The sequence below is a fragment of the Marmota monax genome, unplaced genomic scaffold (assembly GCF_021218885.2).
Source record: "Marmota monax isolate L192 unplaced genomic scaffold, Marmota_monax_Labrador192_F-V1.1 WCK01_AAM20220418_F8-fsc00002, whole genome shotgun sequence".
NCBI lineage: Eukaryota > Metazoa > Chordata > Mammalia > Rodentia > Sciuridae > Marmota > Marmota monax.
In genome coordinates, this window is record NW_026693571.1 from 7,738,765 (window position 1) to 7,756,492 (window position 17,728).

A 17,728-nucleotide genomic window follows, 5' to 3' on the forward strand; every position below is an offset into this window, starting at 1 on the left:
GAAGCAGGGAAAAAAGACACAGGGTAGAAGTAGGCCCACAAGTCCCTGCCCCGCCTCTGCCCCTCCGCCAGCCCCGCAAAGCCCGCTCCCACCCCCAACCCCTGGCAAAGTGGGATTTCCTGCCGCCAGCATACCTCGGGAGCCCAGGACCCCTCTTTTCATGATTTTTAAATGCTCGGTTGCCCGCTTGATGGAGCCCTCGCCGCCCACTTCTCCTGGTTTGCCTGTGGCAAAGAAGGGGGTGCACGCTAAAACGCTTGGCTCCAAGCGCTGTGGTTGGAAATTTGAAAGATTTGGCTTGCCTGAAGGGGAAAAGAAAGAACTAGGGGGGCAGTTTGCCCTAGGGCTTTCTCCGTGATTGCTGGGCAGTAAACTCTCCAGGAACGCTTGCTCTCCCTCCTCTGTTTCGCCAAGTCCACTCCGTTTCTCTTCTCTGCGATCTTAAATCATACTTTAGGGTAAATAAATGGCCGGATGAGTATCTCCAGGGAAAAGTGTGGCTAAATATGGAAAAATGGCTCCTGGTGGATGAGAGGCCCAAAGTCAGCTTGCTCCTGGAACACCCCAGGCCAAAAGTCCCTTCATCTCAGAAGGTAGAAAACGGAGGGAAAGTGCTGTCTGGGACAGGAGCAAGTTGGCTTTGACGTTCTGCAAATGTTTATGGAGCTCCAACTAATGGACAAACACTGCTGAATGGTGGCCTTCCAAAAGAGAAAAGTCGTCTCTACTCGCTCCCAAATTGTGCTGAAGGTTGCTCTCCAACACAGATACCCATAGTGTCCCCTTAACTCTGTGGCTTTATGGGCCTCTTGCCTCCGGGGCCCATTCCCTGCAACTCGGTAGATAGATGCGCTCCTGGTAAATATGCGGAGGTTTTAGGGACCAGACTGAGCTAGAGATGCTGTGGGCAGCCAGAGACTGACAGGTACGAGAAACATGTTTGAAGCGCAGTACCTAATGGGCGCATAACAGCTAGAATTGACGTTGACCTCCACACAGGTAGCCTCCTCTGAGCCTTGTAAGTTGGACGAACGCGCTTCTCAAAGCCCTCCTTCTCTTCTGTTTTGCAGATAACTGGGAATGGAGACCAACTGCCGAAAACTAGTGTCGGCGTGTGTGCAATTAGGTAAGAATCCTTTTCTCCTGGCCGTGGACCAGTGTCCTGGGCCAGTGGACGGGAGACCGCGTCACTCAAGGGCGGCGAGTGGGCCCCGGCTCTGCAGCGAGGCCCCGGCGAGGGGCGATTTTCCGAGGGGCCCGTCTAGGCAGGAAGAAAATCAGAACCGGGGCGCCCACAGTGTCTCCCTTGGGAAGTTTTGGGGAGCGGTGGGCAAAGAGGATGCAGCTTGTTGCGTGCGGAAGTCTCCCGGTTGGAGCCGCGGGCAGCCGGGAAGGAGCGGAGAAACTACGCCGCTCTTCTCTGGGTTGCCAGAGGGTCTGGGGGATGGGAATGCCGTCCGCTCTTTTCTCTAACTGGGTCTTTGCTCTTTGTCCCTCTTTCTCCTCCGTCCTGCCTCGCTCCCCACCCTCACCCCCAACCCCCGGGCTCCTTCGGGCCACGGTCCCTGGCGTCCTTCTCCACTGCACGTGGGGCGGGCGCGCGCGCGCGCGGCCCAGGCGTGCAGCCGGCGGCCGTTGAATGTCTGTTCTCCAAAGACTCCGAAATCAAAAAGGTCGAGTTCACAGACTCTCCCGAGAGCCGGAAAGAGGCAGCGAGCAGCAAGCTCTTCCCGCGGCAGCATCCCGGCGCCAATGGTAAGGCCGGGAGGGAAGCTCAGGCCGCGAGCTGGGCACCCGCCTCCGGGACTCCGGGCCTCGGGTGAAGCACAAGCAGACGAGGCCGCCAGACCCGGCGCCGCGGCTGCTTGAATTTAGACACTTAGCTTCTGGTTAGAACGGGAAGCAGCCGTTCCCAGGGACGTTAATTCCTTTCCCCAAATTATACTGCACTCCTGAGACCCAACACCTCTCCCTCTCCTCTCCCCCTGTGGTCTGATCCTCTCCGCACTCCCCAGCGCACCTCGGCTCCTCTAGCTGGCGCGGAAAAGTGGTCCAACAGCGACCTCTGTCGCTCGTCGTGTCCCACTGCGCGCAGAACCACCAGGGCCCACCCGGACCCTGAGGCTTTCAGCCATGCCCCACCCAGGTTTGTGGGTGCGGAGTTTATCGCGGGAGGCAAGCACAGGAAAATTGTGTTGGCGAAGGTTCGCCTCGGCGGGTCGAGGTTCTGACAACAGCCCCCGAAGAGCCTCAGGGCAGCCACTGTGCGCGACAGCCGAGGGTAGAATGGAGCGTGCGCCCTTGACGACGCGAACCTGCCTGTTTGTGCCGATTGCCAGGCCTTGGTTCTGGTGATGTCGTTGTTTGGCTAATTTCGCCCAGGACGAGTCAAGGGACATTGTCGCGCAAAATCTGTAGGCTCTGTGTAAAAGCTGTAAATATCTCTAACCCACTGTACAGTGCCTTGCTGAATTGAAATTTGTCATTTAATTTTGTGTCTGTATGTGCGTGTAGGTGTATGTGTGTGTCTAAGGAGGAGAAGGGGACTTTCTTTTGGAATATATTACAAACTTAAGTTTAGTGTTCTCCGGGCTTTCCAGGCTCGGTAATAAATAAGTACCTAGCCTTAATAGGTTGTTGACCTTTGATAGTGTGAGGAGATAAAGTCCCCCACAGCCCTCCGCCCCAACCCCCTCCTTCCGGATTAAAGTGTAAGGATACAAATGTAATGTGTGCCAGAGGGGGGCGATTTGGGACTCCAGTCAGGTAAACAAACCCTATTCCTACGGAGAAAACAAAGGCGCTACACCTAGGCTTCTCGGTGTTTCCGAGGGGGGGGGGGCGGGGGGAAGAAAAAGCATCGCTTGTTGAAATACAACGTCTAAAGCGATCTGAGCTGAAGCTTCTTGGTCCTTACACTGCGCAATATCTCCAGTCGTCCTGCTGGGCCAGTTAAACGCTCACTTGTCCGGGATTAACCCCATGGGGTTAAATGGGGGCAATGCAGAGATAATGTCGGGTGATTTCTGTCATTAAGATTGTGTTAAATTCTTCTTCTGTTTGATAATCGGTCATAAAAATAAATTATTAGACCGGAGAATGTTTGGAATATGGTTAAAAATCAAGAGCAGCGATGACTCTCGGGGAGAATGTTTTGTGCAGGCGCAGCCCGGGCTCTGGACAGATCAGCTGAGCTCCCAGGTCTCGCTTCGTCCGGGGCGGGCGGGCAGCCGCCTAGCAGAGGCTGACGTTTCTTGCACTCTAGTCAGGGAGACTCAATCTCTCTCCTCCCCCCCTGCCCCCCACCCCGGATGAATGGCTTCTGAGGACAGGTGACCTCCTTACAAGCTGGTGACCTCCTTACAAGCTGGGAGAAGAAGGACCCCCTTCCAAGAGAAGTCCAGAATGGGATAGGGTCCTCTCACATGGGCAGTAAGCTCTGAAAGCCGAGAGTCCTGCCCGCACAGGTCACAGGTGCCCCTGGGCATTCGCTTTCCATAATTAGCAAAAATAAATAAATAAAATTAAAACCAAACAAAAATAAATCGGAAACCTAGAAATAATGAACGATTGTTTTCTTAACCACTATTTTCAGGCCTGGATTATTTTAGTGCATGTGAAAGTTTCTTCCCCCTACACTGTCAAAAAGTCTGTTTTCTACCTTATGGACAGAAGAGAAAAATTGCTGCCCAAACATGTTTAGTGCCACTAATTAAGGAGAGGCTTGTGATGGGAAGAAATGGGGAAAATTTTGACTTTATTGGCTTTTAGGGAACCGTAAAGAAAAACTGCCACATGAGAGTAGGTAAAGCTATAGCATCTCTGAAGGTTGCCAGAGTAAGTACCCTTTACTGATTATAAAGTTTCAGGAAATCTGCAAACTCCTGGCCAACCCACTTTTAAAAAAAATATTTACTTCCCATAATTTTAAAAAGAAAAAAATTACAACAGCATATGATTTCTTTTGAAGCCGTGATACTCTATTATTGGCACTATCTTCTCCTTTCCCCACAAGTACACACCATACCCTCCTTGAAGACTACAAATGCCCTGAAGAGGCAGGGTAGACCTCTGAGGGGCCCGGGAAAATCCCCTTCTTGATGCCCATTGGGAGGACCCCAAGCGAGGCTCAAACTCAGAAACCGGAGGAAGGGGTGTGAAGGTGACTAAAATGTCCCTTGAAATCCAGGGCTTGAGGGTTAAGAGAGGAATGGCTGTGGGACGGGGTGGTGAGGAAGAGTTGGTAACTTTAGTTACTCCCCGCAAAGGTGCAAGTGTCCGAAAGGGAACGTCGGTGTGGAACAGGGGCTATTGGTTTTTCTTGCCATGGGCATGCCCCCCCCCAAAGGAACCCATTTTGCGGAACTCATAAGATGGCCTTGACCTTCAGGAAGAGGACTGACTGATGTTTCCCTGTGGATGACTCCAAAAGTTTAGGGGTGGTGGCTCTAGGATCAGGACTGAAATCCAGCCTGGCCTTGCGTTTTGATGTGGGGCAGATACTTCACTCAGCCTCTCACCCCCAGCGAAGCCATTAATTTTAAAATGGCTTTGGCAGAATGGCTGGGCTAAAAGTGTGCCATGGACTGGTGTGCATAGACTTTCTCCTCCAGGTTGGGGAATTCCAAGGCCCCCTGGGATACCCAAGGCGCGGTACACACCTCCTTACTCTATGGCAGCTTGGTCCCAGGCTCTTTCCTAGGAGCCGGGTAAACTCTGACTTTCTCGGTGGCCGCAGCCTCCCCCCTCTGCCCCCCATTCAATCAGCAAATGTTTGCCTAGCACGTGCTACGTGGACGCCTAATGTTCCCCCTGAAAGCAAATAATCCGGTTTTCCTTCGTGGTTATGAAGCGACTTTAATGCTAATACGGATACCAGCGAGATCAGCTCAGATCGTCTCTAGCAAAAAGCAAAATGGTGGCGCTAGGGTGGCGATCTGGACCCTAAGTTGTCAGAAAGGAGATGTGGAGGGCTCTTACTGTGGCTAGGGGACAAGGGACAAGTGCTCACTGAAGGAGGCATGAGGATTGAGAAAAATGCCGTGAAGTAGGAGAGCTGGGTAGAGAGAAGAGTTTTCCATTTTCTTTTCTCCACCCGGACATCACCACCATCACCTCAACATCCAATCTGAAGCTTTTGGCAGAAGCTGTTTCTCTGCTTTGCGGTTTTCCCGGCCAACGGGGAAACTGTACCGATTGTCCAAATGTCGTCAATCCCTTGTGGATCCCCGCTGTCAAAAGCAGTGTTCACAGGTCTCGAAACTCGCTACTGACTCCTTACGCAAAAGTTTCTGGTTGGGCTGTTATTCCGCACCGCCCGCTGTTAATGTATGCAGCAGTTGTTAGAGCGACTCCGGGGAAAAGGAAATGTATAAGGAAAGCTTATTCGTGAGCAGGAATATACTAATGGAACAATCTGATGTCTTCTTAATCCTATGTAAAAAGCTTTGTCGTCTTCCTAATATTGACTGAATGGTTATTTAATGGCTCTTCATCTAGGCGAATACCCTGTAATCCAAGATAGGCAAAAGACAACAAGCCCAAGGTAGAAGACAAAGGGCCCAAATGCAGCCGCATGTCCCTCCCCAGAGTCTCCAATTGGAAGTTCCTCCTGGAGGAGAAACAGGCAGAAATGGGAGAATATACCTACCACTTCTAGGCGAAGACTTAACCACAGCACCTAGCTACCCAACTCAGTTCTTCACTACTCAACCTTTCCCTCTCCAGTCCTCTCTGCCTTTCTTCTTGAGCCTGATAGGTTGCCCCCGGCATGGAGGATCTGCAAACATCTTTACCCACAAAGCCTCCATCTTTCATTTGGGGAAATGATCAATAACCAATGAGCAACACACAAGGTCCCAAAAGGCTCAGCTCTGTCCCAGGTTTCTTTCTGCTCTACAAGAATACTCTTCTTTTATAATCCAGTGCATAGAGCCTGTGAGGACTAAGGTAGTCCTTGAGAGGAAAGGGAAGAAATTAATGAAAGAAGACAGTGCATGCAAAATTGTGTATGTGTGTGTTAAAGAATCATCAGGAATGAAGATCTTCTTTGTGAGGATCTGATATGAAGAGTGCCCGAGATTCTCCCAGCATGTTTTTAACAGGATGACATTTTAATTTAAACCTTTAGAAGTAATATATTACTTGGGTTACTACAATGAGGTGGGTTCTTTTTTTTTTTTTTTTTTTTTTTTTTTTTTTTTTTGTCAGCTGACAGCTTTTAAAATATTATTTCGCTAGGGAAATAAAAGCTTCATCTCAGATTATAGGTGGGTATTTTTGGATTTATGTGATTTATGGTCACCATGACAACTAATGCTGAATGTTAGCTACCAGCATGTCTGGGAGAGAGAAAACAGAAAGAAGGGAGAGTGAGAGAAATAGAAAAAGGGAGAGAAGGAGAAGAGAGAGAGAGGAGTGCTTTAATCCAGTTTTTTTTTTTTAAGTGACTTCAGTTAGCCCCTTGCCACTTCTTTCTCTCCAAGCCTGGATATCTATGTTTAATCTCATACTTTCATTCATGCATTCATTCATTCTCTCTCCCCCATGCCTCTTACCGTTTTCTTTATTTTACTTCTTTATTTAAATAGCTACTTTCCAGAGATTAAATGAGCGCGTAGTAAACCTATAGCGATACCAGGCAAATTTGTGAGAAGACATTAGAGGCATATTGGTCTAGTCATTTCAGCACCTCCCCCCACCAATCCCTCTCTTCTCTCATTGAGAGTGGGGCTCCCACCCGCACCGAAACCCACCCCCGCAGCTAATCACCCCAAACTTAAAGAGGTTGAGTAACTAGAGTTTGTGGGACAGAAACATAGGTATCATTTGCAGGGATCCAGGGAAGGTGGGTGTTGCTCAGTATATCTACGGACATCCGATGCGGAAAAGAATCCGCCCCTTTTAACAAACCAGCACTTCTTTATTCCATTTAGGGAATAGGGGGGAAAAATCAGCCACGGAGAAGCTTTAAATTTCTGGGTTGGTTTCAGGGCTCTGGAGGAGAGGGAACCTCTTCTAGCTTGGTTTGTTTTCCGGGGGAGCCAAGCAGTGGAAAGAGGGGAGGAAGGGCCACTTCTTGGGCAGGGTGCAAGGTCTCCATCTGACCTCTGCGCCTCACACGGCCAGCGCACACACTCACCGCACATCACGTGGCTGAGAGCTGAGTCCGGGCGGGCCTCGTCCTTGAGCTGGCCTGGGCTGGGCAGGGTTCCCGCCCCTCTAGGGCCTGACAGCTCAGGAAGATATCTAATTGAGCCATCTTCCGGGTGAGCTCTGAGGGCAGATTCTTTCCAAAATTCAGAAATCGCTTGGGTAGGTCCCAGCCCATACTCCGCCGCAACTAACGAGAGTGGCTGCCCAGCCCAACCGCTCGGCCCGATGGCCAGAGGGAATTTGCGCAACTAACACTAAAGAGTGTGAAATTAAATAAGACTTTAAGACTGGTAATCGGTGGCAAATACCAGCTCAAAACACGCCTGACCCCGTGTCACACATTTCCCTCCTGGAGGGTCTCTCTTTGAAAGAGTAAGCAAGAAAACCCAATTGAGTCGGCCCCTGATATGTCTCCTAGACTCAAAAGCTCAAATCTGCACTAGGAGGAGACCATGCAGCAGAGACCAAGTTGCTTTTCCCTGGATTGAAAACTCATGTGATGGAGGCTGAAGTCATAATAATTTATAGAGTCAATCAAGAAAATTCTAGCCAGAGCTCACAGTTATGCTGAAATCACAAACTACATAATATTTCTTGATTTACAGTTCTTTCCCATCTATGCCGCCAATGCCCGTGCATGCAGCACACAAGTGTTATGCAGATTAAATCTTCAAGCTTGCTCACCACTACCAGCACAGAGTTTTCATTGAAAACCATTTCTTTGTTTCTACCACACATTTCCTTTTTCCCATCTAGACTTTTCATTTTGTTGTTTCCCTGTCATGGTGGAGTGAGCCCTGTTGGTCCTGGGAAGAATGTTACCTAGTCTCATCTGCTCAGAGTGTGTAAAGTAATTAAGAGATTTAGGAGAGGATTGAAACTCTGGCTGAAAAAATGCAAAGAAAACCCTCAGTTTGAATCAGTTGTTGGGAGTGGTGTGTGTGTGTGTGTGTGTGTGTGTGTGTATACATACACACACATATACACATATGTTTGACTTCATTTTTATTCTCCTCTTGACTTCAGTGGACCCACATAATTTAAATTCCTTATCTTTTTGGCTTCTCAGGGGCTTGAAGATCTCCAGCATTTTCAACATCTCCCATACATTGGTACCACCACTAAGTTGCTGTCACTTACCCTCGGGTTTTTCACCCACTTTGGAGACTGTTTGAGGTCCTTCACATGTGTGAGTTCACCATGATGAAAATCCCATTAGAAGAGCAGAGCCACCAGAACTTAAAGAAAAAAAAAATCTGTGGATTTAATGAGATGGGTTTGAAAATCTATATGGCTCTGTGGAGCTTCTCAGTTTTGCAGAATAAGGAGTTTTGAAAAACACCCCAAACCTACAAAAAAAAATTGCACCTTCGGGGTTTGAATCTTGAAACTAGGAAAGGAGTATGCTCACTACAATAGAGTTGTTGTTGTTGTTGTTTTTCCCTATCCATTGATGTGATAGAGTCTCTTCATGAAATGAAGTTTAAGGAGCATAGTATTGTGGGGTTCATAGATATGCTGAGGTTTAAAGAAGAAACTGGGATATGATTAGTAAACACATTGGGCAGAAAAGAACTGGATTCATATTGACTTTGTTATAGGTCATTGGCTGACAGTGCAATGGAAGAAAATATTTACTTTACACATATACTTTATGATCTTGGGGGAATTAGAGGAAATTCAATAAGAAAATGGCTAGAAACATTTAAAACCCTTATTTAAAAGACTTAAGCAAATTAGAGTCTTATCAGATTAAAAACCACTACAAATGTAAGAGCATTGTCTTCAGTGAAACGCTGTGGGGTCTGAGAAGGAGATTCTCCGCCAAATCTCAGGGATAAAATGCGTCATTTAAGCACTAGATAATGAGCAGAATGTAAATTAATTTAACCTTCTTTACCAACAGGCTGCTGGTGTAATATGTATAATTTAGTGATAAGATTGCAGGACCTAATATAGCTGGATGTATGAGCCTCAGTTAATGCAGACCTGTCACATGGGGATGTGTTCTGTGAGCAGGTGTGTGTGCGTGTGTGTGTGTGTGTGTGTGTGCGTGCACGCTCATGCGTGTGAAATGGGGTAAAGTGGAATAAAAGGTTAAAACCAGAAATGCTGATTTAAAACTTACTATGAAGAAAGTTCCTGTAGTAGCTAAATTCATCATAGTACGGGATGATACTGGTAGGAAGAGACTGAAAAACTATTCTCATTTGGTTCCTCCGACTTGCCCTCAATTGTATTTAGATTGGGGGAGATAGGGTTGGGGGGGGGGTGGTCAGAGCAGAGGAGGAAGATATGTTGCAAGAAGATTTGTAGTCAGCTTCAACTGCTCAGTCCCAGACTGAATAAGTTTCCCAATCTTGTGAACAAGGACAAGAAGGGAGTTTTCTGAAGATACCTCATACTAGCATTGCAAATCATTGACTGTAATGTCAAACAAATACACATTCAGGGATGATAACACTAACTCCACAATAAAACAATCGCCAATGCAAAAACCCAGGGGAGATTACTTTGTGTTCTTCAGCTGACCTAAGCTGGGGGACAAAAGGACTTTTTTTTTTTTCTTTGTGGTGCTGGGGATGGAACTCAGGGCCTCTCATGCTAAGCACTCTACTACTGAGAGCTATATATCCCCAGACTGACAAAAAGGACTTTCAAAAATTATATTCAATATTTGAATTTCTTACTTTAATTTATTTGGGAATGGTGCTCAAAAAAGTTGATGACCACGAAGGTGATTCTTGTTTTGTTTTCTTTTATGTAAATGAATAGGCTTTGCTTTTCCTAGTTGAGCGTTCCTGTAGGCTTTTCCCCGTCAGCCCACATACTACCGCCCCTGCCTGCTTGTACTTTAATGATTCAAGACAGGCTTGAGCTCCCTAGGAAAAGAAAATGGCAAAAATTATCCTTGAAATTGGTTATTTGACAACATTTTTTAATTGTATGGAAATTCATTACAGCACATTTTATATATAATTAGCTCAAGGTTGTTGATTCTACAGGCTTTATGGATTTGAATCTGGTTGATAATAAAGTAAACAAGAGAGTCAAATTTAAAGCATGGCTCTCTCGGGTTAGGATGAGCTTAATACAGTATACAAGGAATTTGAAAGATCTAGGATATGTGTCTTAATCAACGTTAAGTAGAATGGATAAGCTTTCAGCATTTTGAAAACGCTGGGTTAGGGTTTCTATTCTATTGTGTGTTGTCTGTCTGGGGACTAATAAGCATTACAGAGGACGTGATCTGAGGCGACTTTTTATTCCTGTATAAATCCAGACTGAACCACCAAGCAGTAGTTCGTTTAAAGTCAAGGTAATTTTCTTTTGACGGGTCCATTTTCTTCTCGATTTCTAATTTATTAGCCTGCCTTTTCAGGGCTCTGTCTTCCTTGCAATTAAAGTAAGGCTTCTTCAGATTAGCGCGGCATTCACTTGACAGGCAGTTTGGAAAATTTAAGATCGGAACGTGGATTTGTTGATGTTTTAAAAACATTTTATAGTTTTAGGTAGCATGTCTCCTTTCTATACGGGGCAAGGGGGGGGGGGTGTCTGTCTCTACTTGAAATGGAGTAATGAGACAAAAGAAAGGGAAGTGCGGTGCCTTGTTGATCTTGTACTTTTCAGTCCTCAACATCAACCTTTCTACACCTTTCTCCCAAGTCTTTGACTCCTACCCTCATCTCTGAACCTCAGGATCCTAACTAAAAGTCGGATCGCCTTTGGCGGGGCAGGAACAGAATTCCCAGGAGCGTGCCTGTGTAGACCCTGTGGGCATAGCAAGAATTAGCCCGGCCCCACACTGCTGATAGGTGCAGACAGGACAGTCCCCTCAGCCGCAGCTCGGGGCCTCATGATTGGTGTGGAGTCACGTCACTCCCGCCCCCTCGAAGGGTCTGGAGGAGGCGGAGGCGGAGAGGGTTGGGGAGGGCCGCGGCAGAATGACGTCTCGCCACCAGGAAGCCCGCCTCTGGTTTTAAGATGTTAGGCCAACTGAGAAGCGCGGAGCCGCAGATCTTGTCCGTCGCTTGCTTGGGTGCTTGGAGCTGAGCTGCTGCGAGGCCCGGCTCCAGCTCGACGGCCAGAAGGGGTGTGCGTGCGCTCCGCGGAGGGTGTGCTCAGAGGCTGCGTCGCTGCTGTTGCCGCTGCCGCCGCCGCCGCGGGGGATCTAATATCAGCTACCTGTCCCTGTCACTCTTGACACTTCGCTGTCAGGGCTGCGCGCGAGGGGCGGGCAGAGAGTGATCGGCGTTAGCTTTCCTTATTGGAGGGGTATTTGGGGGAGGGAGGGAGGAAAGAAGGGGGTCTTTGCACACTCTTGTTTCACTTTGGAGCGTGGAAGCCTGCTCCCCAAAGACGCTCCGAGAGGTGCTCCCTGCTCACATCCCCATGTTTCCGTTTGCCCTCTGACTTTCGGCTGCCGGATTCTTTCGCTTGAGCCTTCCGAAGGAGACCAGGGAGGCTTGGTTCCAGGATTCAGCAGGGGTTGCGACCCCTGACTCTGCCTGCAGCTGCCACAGCGGGGAAACTGCGCGCCTAGAGCGCGACTCAAAGCTCGCAGCGGCGGCCACTGGGGCTCGGCGGGGCGGTAGCCCAGGACTACTAGGGCGGCGCGTTCCCTCGTCCATGAACTGCATGAAAGGCCCGCTGCACTTGGAGCACCGAGCAGCCGGGACCAAGCTGTCGGCCGCCTCCTCGTCCTCCTCTGGTCACCATCCCCAGCCGTTAGCCATGGCTTCGGTCCTGGCTCCAGGTCAACCCCGCTCCCTGGACTCCTCCAAGCACAGGCTGGAGGTGCACACCATCTCCGACACCTCCAGCCCGGAGGCCGCAGGTAAGGCGCCGCGCCGCCCCGCGGACACTCCAGAACAGCAGCCTGCGCGCCGCCTGGTCCCTCTCGACCCCAAGGAAGTCAGCCCCTCCTGGGGGAGGCGTGGTGGGAGTGGTCGTTCTGATTGCTGGCCGCAGAACTTCCGGAAGCCGGGGTTCTGATGACCCTGTCCCTTTTTCATTTTACCTCCGCTGGCCTGGCTCATTTGGCCGCGAAATTCTGCCGCCACCTCCCACCCCCCACTTCGTACACTGGCTTCCTTTCTGTTTCCTGGATCACAAAAGTTCCAGCATCTCCATTCAAGGACGTTCAGAGGCCACTCCACCTCTGTCCCTGTTTTCTCGGCTTTCAGCTCGTTAGAAAAGTACTTCTGAAACCACTCAAATGCTCCTTGCGAAGAGGCACCCCCACCTCCACAAAGTACTGGCGAACCTGGGAACCCAATGAATCCCAGTAGCTTCTTTTCCTTAACTTCCAAACTGCATCGAAAGCTGAGGGGGGTCTATAAAGACGCGCGCAAGTGCACGCGTCCGGGGAGACTTGGTGTGACTGCGTAGAGGTGTGTAAATATACTTGAAAGCACGGGCTATAAAAATGAATGTGCCGCCTTGCTGAGATAAACATGTAAATAAAACGTGCGGCGCTTGGGGGGAGGGGAGGAGATGGGGCGCACACACCCACAACTTTCGTCTGCACACCCCATAGATGCAGCGCTCCCTGCAGCGCGGAGTCGCTGAGCACGAACCCCTCCAGCTGCGGGCAGCCCAGCTCTTTCGCGGCCTCTGCCGCCGGGTCCGGTTGGAGTCTGGGGGTTGCAGGTGGGCAAGCTGACCGGAACCTTTGTGTGTATCGTTTTCAGAGAAAGATAAGAGCCAGCAGGGAAAGAATGAGGACGTGGGCGCCGACGACCCGTCCAAGAAGAAGCGGCAACGGCGGCAGCGGACTCACTTCACAAGCCAGCAGCTGCAGGAGTTGGAGGCCACTTTCCAGAGGAACCGCTACCCAGACATGTCCACGCGCGAAGAAATAGCGGTGTGGACCAACCTTACCGAAGCCCGAGTTCGGGTAGGAGCAAGCTCCAACTTTGGGAAATTAGGGGAGGGCGTTGTTGAGCTGCAAGGCCCGCAGACCGGGGAGCAGGGAGGAGTATGGAAGGCAACTCTGCCCGCAGGGCGCTGGTGGGGAGCAGCTTCGCAAAGGCCTAGTGGCTGCAAGATTACAGCTCCCCCTTCCGAGGCCGAGCTGCCTGCCTGGCGCAGGCGCTGGGAGCTACACCGGTTCGCTGCGGTGCCCTGCGCCCTCCCGAGCTGGGCCGCGTGGGCATTCCTCTGCAAAGGGCATTGTGTTCCCGGATTGCAGTCGCCAGACCAGAGCTAATAAAATCCCTCTGGGTCAGGAGCCGCGAACAGGCTCCAACCGGTGTGCCTTTAACAAGGAAAACCCAGCCAGACACGCAAGGGTTGGCCCTCCCTGGGAAACCTTCACGCCCGGCCTGGCTCAGCCATTTCTTTCTTCGGCTCGAGTTCTTTATACGGTCTTTTCGCGGGGGTATGGCCATTTATGTCTCTTTCAGACCCTATTCCTTGGTTTTGTGATCCCGGGAAGCAAAGTGTTATACAGAACTACTATTCTGCTAAATTCTCTTATAAGAGAAGTGAAAAAAGAAGACTTCAAATTTGGTTTATTCATCTTCTCTCAGGAGTTGAACTCTTTGAATACTGATACAACCCTCTACCAAATTACAATCATAGTTTTAGGAAAAGAGCTTACCTTAACTTTGAAGTAAATCTGCACTCTATGGATTGGCAAAAATGAGCTTAAATAAATTACCCAATAGCAACATCCTGGTTTGTGCTGGTCGGTGGAAAATTCCAAAATTGTTAGGATTCTGGAAGCGGCAAGCAGAATCAAGCAGCATCCAGAAGTTTTGCTGTTTAAAATGATTAAAAAAAAAAGTTTTCTGGGTAGAAAAATAAAGTCCTCATAGCAAGGAAAACAAAAATAAGAAAACGTTAGGTAACAAAAACAGCGGCGAAAAGAATAAAAACCAAAATGTGCTTCTAAGCAAGAGGGAATGACGACACTCCTAGGAGGCATTTGTGCAGGGTATGAGGCTATGCTGGTAGATAAAAGAGCCGGGGTGAAGTTTGATAGTTTTACTTTAACTGCCCGGAACCAGAGCTGGGACTAGGGCCCCGTGGTTTTGCGCGAGGTCAGTCTTCCATTAGCCTTCTTCAGCATCAGGGGAACGGGCCTTGCACGTACCCTTCTTGCCTGGACAAAGTTCAGAAGGCCTAGGGTAGAAATGGCAAGTAATTAAAATAAAAACACAGTTTGTGAGGTTCCTGGCATTCTTCGGAAAAGAACTTCTACCCCACCCGCTTTTCCATAGCCCCTCCCTTGTCCTCTGCAGCCGCTGCGAAGGGATCTTGCTCCCTCCAGCTGCCTCCTTCCAGCGGCTGCTTGTTCAAGCCAAGTGGGAGTGAGGCGTGCTTTTTATAGCAGTCGGGTGCAAAGAGGAAGGGGGATAAAAAGGAAATCGAGAAAGAAAGGGAAAAAGCGGATTAGGCGTCTGGGACCCGCGGAGATGTGTAATGTGAAACATCACCGGTGTCAGCTCAGAAATGTCGGGCCAGGCCTCACTCCAATACACAAAAGACTCCGTCTGGGGCGACTGGTGGGCGCGATGTGGATTGGAGCGAGGTTGTGGCGGGGCCACCGGACGCGGGTGGGGGCTGACTGGCCTGGTCGCCTGCCTGCAAAACCAAAGGGTAGCGACGGGTCAGGCCTGGGGTGGTCAAGGCACGCCTGAGGGGCCTGAAATGGGCGGAGTGTGAGACGAAGCAGAACCAAGGAAGGGGAGCGAGAGACCGTCCCGTTCTGGGTTTTTGGAGTTTAAGGAGCAGATTGAGGAGGTGGTCCTCTGCTTTTTATTTGGTTTTCTAGGCGAGGAAGAGTGTCGCATTCCGGTTCTTGTAGAAGGGGCTCCTTCCAGGGGATGGGGACGACAGTGGAGATCCAAGAGGGGAGGGAGGAACTGTGCAGGAGAAAGAGCGGGTACTCCGGTGCCCTCCCACCCTCTTGTCCTCGTCACTGGGTCTGAGGCTTTGGAGTAGAAGCAAATGTACAAGGTGGTCTGGGAAGGGGTGGGCAGTCGGCTGACCCTCCCTTATTTCACAGTAAGTGTTTCTGGCCCCTGAGGAAGGTCTGGGTTCGTGATCAAGCGGCCCACAGCCCGCTAGACATTGCGGCCCCGCTCAGAACCCATGCTCACAGGCCGGAGCTGGCTGGGCCTCCCGGCTCTGACTGAGGCTTGGGGCTGGAAACAGTGCGGGCCTTGGCGGTGTGGGGTGCCTGGCTGCAGGGGTGCGTCGCGCACGCGCGTCTGGTGGAGGGTTGGCCTCTGGTGTTCTCTGTGATCTAGCTTTTATTAATCCCCACTGTGGCTTCTGTTTGCTCCCTTACCCTACCGCGCCCAGGTTTGGTTCAAGAATCGCCGAGCCAAATGGAGAAAGCGGGAGCGCAACCAGCAGGCCGAGCTGTGCAAGAATGGCTTCGGGCCGCAGTTCAACGGGCTTATGCAGCCCTACGACGACATGTACCCGGGCTATTCCTACAATAACTGGGCGGCCAAGGGCCTCACGTCAGCCTCCTTGTCCACTAAGAGCTTCCCCTTCTTCAACTCAATGAACGTCAATCCCCTGTCGTCACAGAGCATGTTTTCCCCGCCCAACTCCATCTCATCCATGAGTATGTCATCCAGCATGGTGCCCTCAGCGGTGACGGGCGTTCCGGGCTCCAGCCTCAATAGCCTGAATAACTTGAACAACCTGAGCAGCCCGTCGCTGAATTCCGCGGTGCCGACACCCGCTTGTCCTTATGCGCCACCGACTCCTCCGTATGTTTATAGGGACACGTGTAACTCGAGCTTGGCCAGCCTGAGACTGAAAGCAAAGCAGCACTCCAGCTTCGGCTACGCCAGCGTGCAGAACCCTGCGTCCAACCTGAGTGCTTGCCAGTATGCAGTGGACCGGCCCGTGTGAGCCGCGCCCACTGCGCTGGGATTCAAGGACTGTGCGGGATCGGGCAACTCTGCCCTTGAAAGACTGGGAATTATGCTAGAAGGTCGTGGGCACTAAAGAAAGGAAGAGAAAAAGCAGATATAAGGAGAAAAGGAAACCACTGAATTAAAGAGAGAGCTCCTTTGTTTTCAAAGGAAAGTCCTCAGTGTCTGACATCTTTCACTAGAAGTATTTCCAACAGTTGCAAGGACACATACACAAACAAATGTTTGACTGGATATGACATTTTAACATTACTATAAGCTTGTTATTTTTTAAGTTTAGCATTGTTAACATTAAAATGACTGAAAGGATGTATATATATCGAAATGTCAAATTAATTTTATAAAAGCAGTTGTTAGTAATATCACAACAGTGTTTTTAAAGGTTAGGCTTTAAAATAAAGCATGTTATACAGAAGCGATTAGGATTTTTCGCTTGCGAGCAAGGGAATGTATATACTAAATGCCACACTGTATGTTTCTAACATATTATTATTATAAAAATGTGTGAATATCAGTTTTAGAATAGTTTCTCTGGTGGATGCAATGATGTTTCTGAAACTGCTATGTACAACCTACCCTGTGTATAACATTTCGTACAATATTATTGTTTTACTTTTCAGCAAATATGAAAAAATGTGTTTTATTTCATGGGAGTAAAATATACTGCATACATATTGGTCTGAATTCTTTCTCCCCTCCTCTGTCACCTGGCCGAGGTGTCTCAGTCACTGCCTCCTAAACAAACTAGTTTCCTCTGCCTGCCAGTAAAACATACAAGGTGGCAGTGCTTATTTAAATTTGGTAGAAATAAATTATAGTCCTTCATCAGAAACTAAAAAAAAAGGGGGGGGGGCACTCCTGGGGCTGGGGCTAGGGCTGGGTCGAGGGGGAAGATGGCAAAGTCTGGTCTTGTCTTTCAGATTTTTCTTTGGCTTAAACCCAGAGGATTCCAATATGCTAGAAACAACATGAAAGAAGAAGAAAGGTGAAAGAAATATAGACACATGACTCTCAAGTTCACCCCAACAGAGGAGAAACTGCACCTCCAGTCAATTGTTCTGGAGAAATGTGTATGCATGTATACATGTACCATTTATATACATTCCTCTTAAGAGGAATATATCTATAATAAATTTATGTGGAAACACCTCCAGTTCAAAATATTTAGGCCTCTGCGTTTATCTTTCAGGCTTAAGTAGAGAGATCCTTCATGTTATATTGCATTACTATTCTCAAATCCTGTGGATACATGAAAAGAAACAAAGACCATTTCTAATAACTGCAGCCTTTCAGTTTCTCAAAGAGCCCAGGGGTTGAGAGGTTAGAGTGGAGTTTCCTGAGACTTGTCGAGCAATATGTAGTTGAGGCAAAGGTCATGCTCCCCGTGTTTTGTTTTAAATAATATTGACCCATTAATTCTAAACCTGCTTGTTCCTGAAATTATACAGGATTATAGTTTGCAAACTGCGGGACAATGAAGCAAATCAAGATGAATTACAGCCCTGGCCCTCCCTCCCATCCTCTGACATCTAAACTGGGAAAGAGGTGGCTGAAAAAGTGTTTAAAAGAATTTTAACCACCCACATCTCCTTTATGGGTGCTTTTTAGATCTCTCTCTTTTTAAAAAGTGAAATTTGATTTCTTAAATAGTAGCAAATAGGACTTATTCCCAA

The 17,728-nt window shown here is 49.0% G+C and overlaps 1 protein-coding gene across 1 annotated transcript; it reads left to right on the forward strand.

Annotated features, from left to right (window-relative positions):
* Positions 1 to 11,462: 11,462 nt before the first annotated feature.
* Pitx2 (paired like homeodomain 2) lies at positions 11,463 to 16,739 on the forward strand. Its single transcript, XM_046459100.2, has 3 exons — positions 11,463 to 11,992; positions 12,849 to 13,054; positions 15,469 to 16,739. Exons 1-3 carry the CDS (start codon positions 11,785 to 11,787, stop codon positions 16,030 to 16,032), a joined length of 978 nt encoding a protein of 325 aa, XP_046315056.1. The 5' UTR covers positions 11,463 to 11,784; the 3' UTR covers positions 16,033 to 16,739.
* Positions 16,740 to 17,728: the final 989 nt, after the last annotated feature.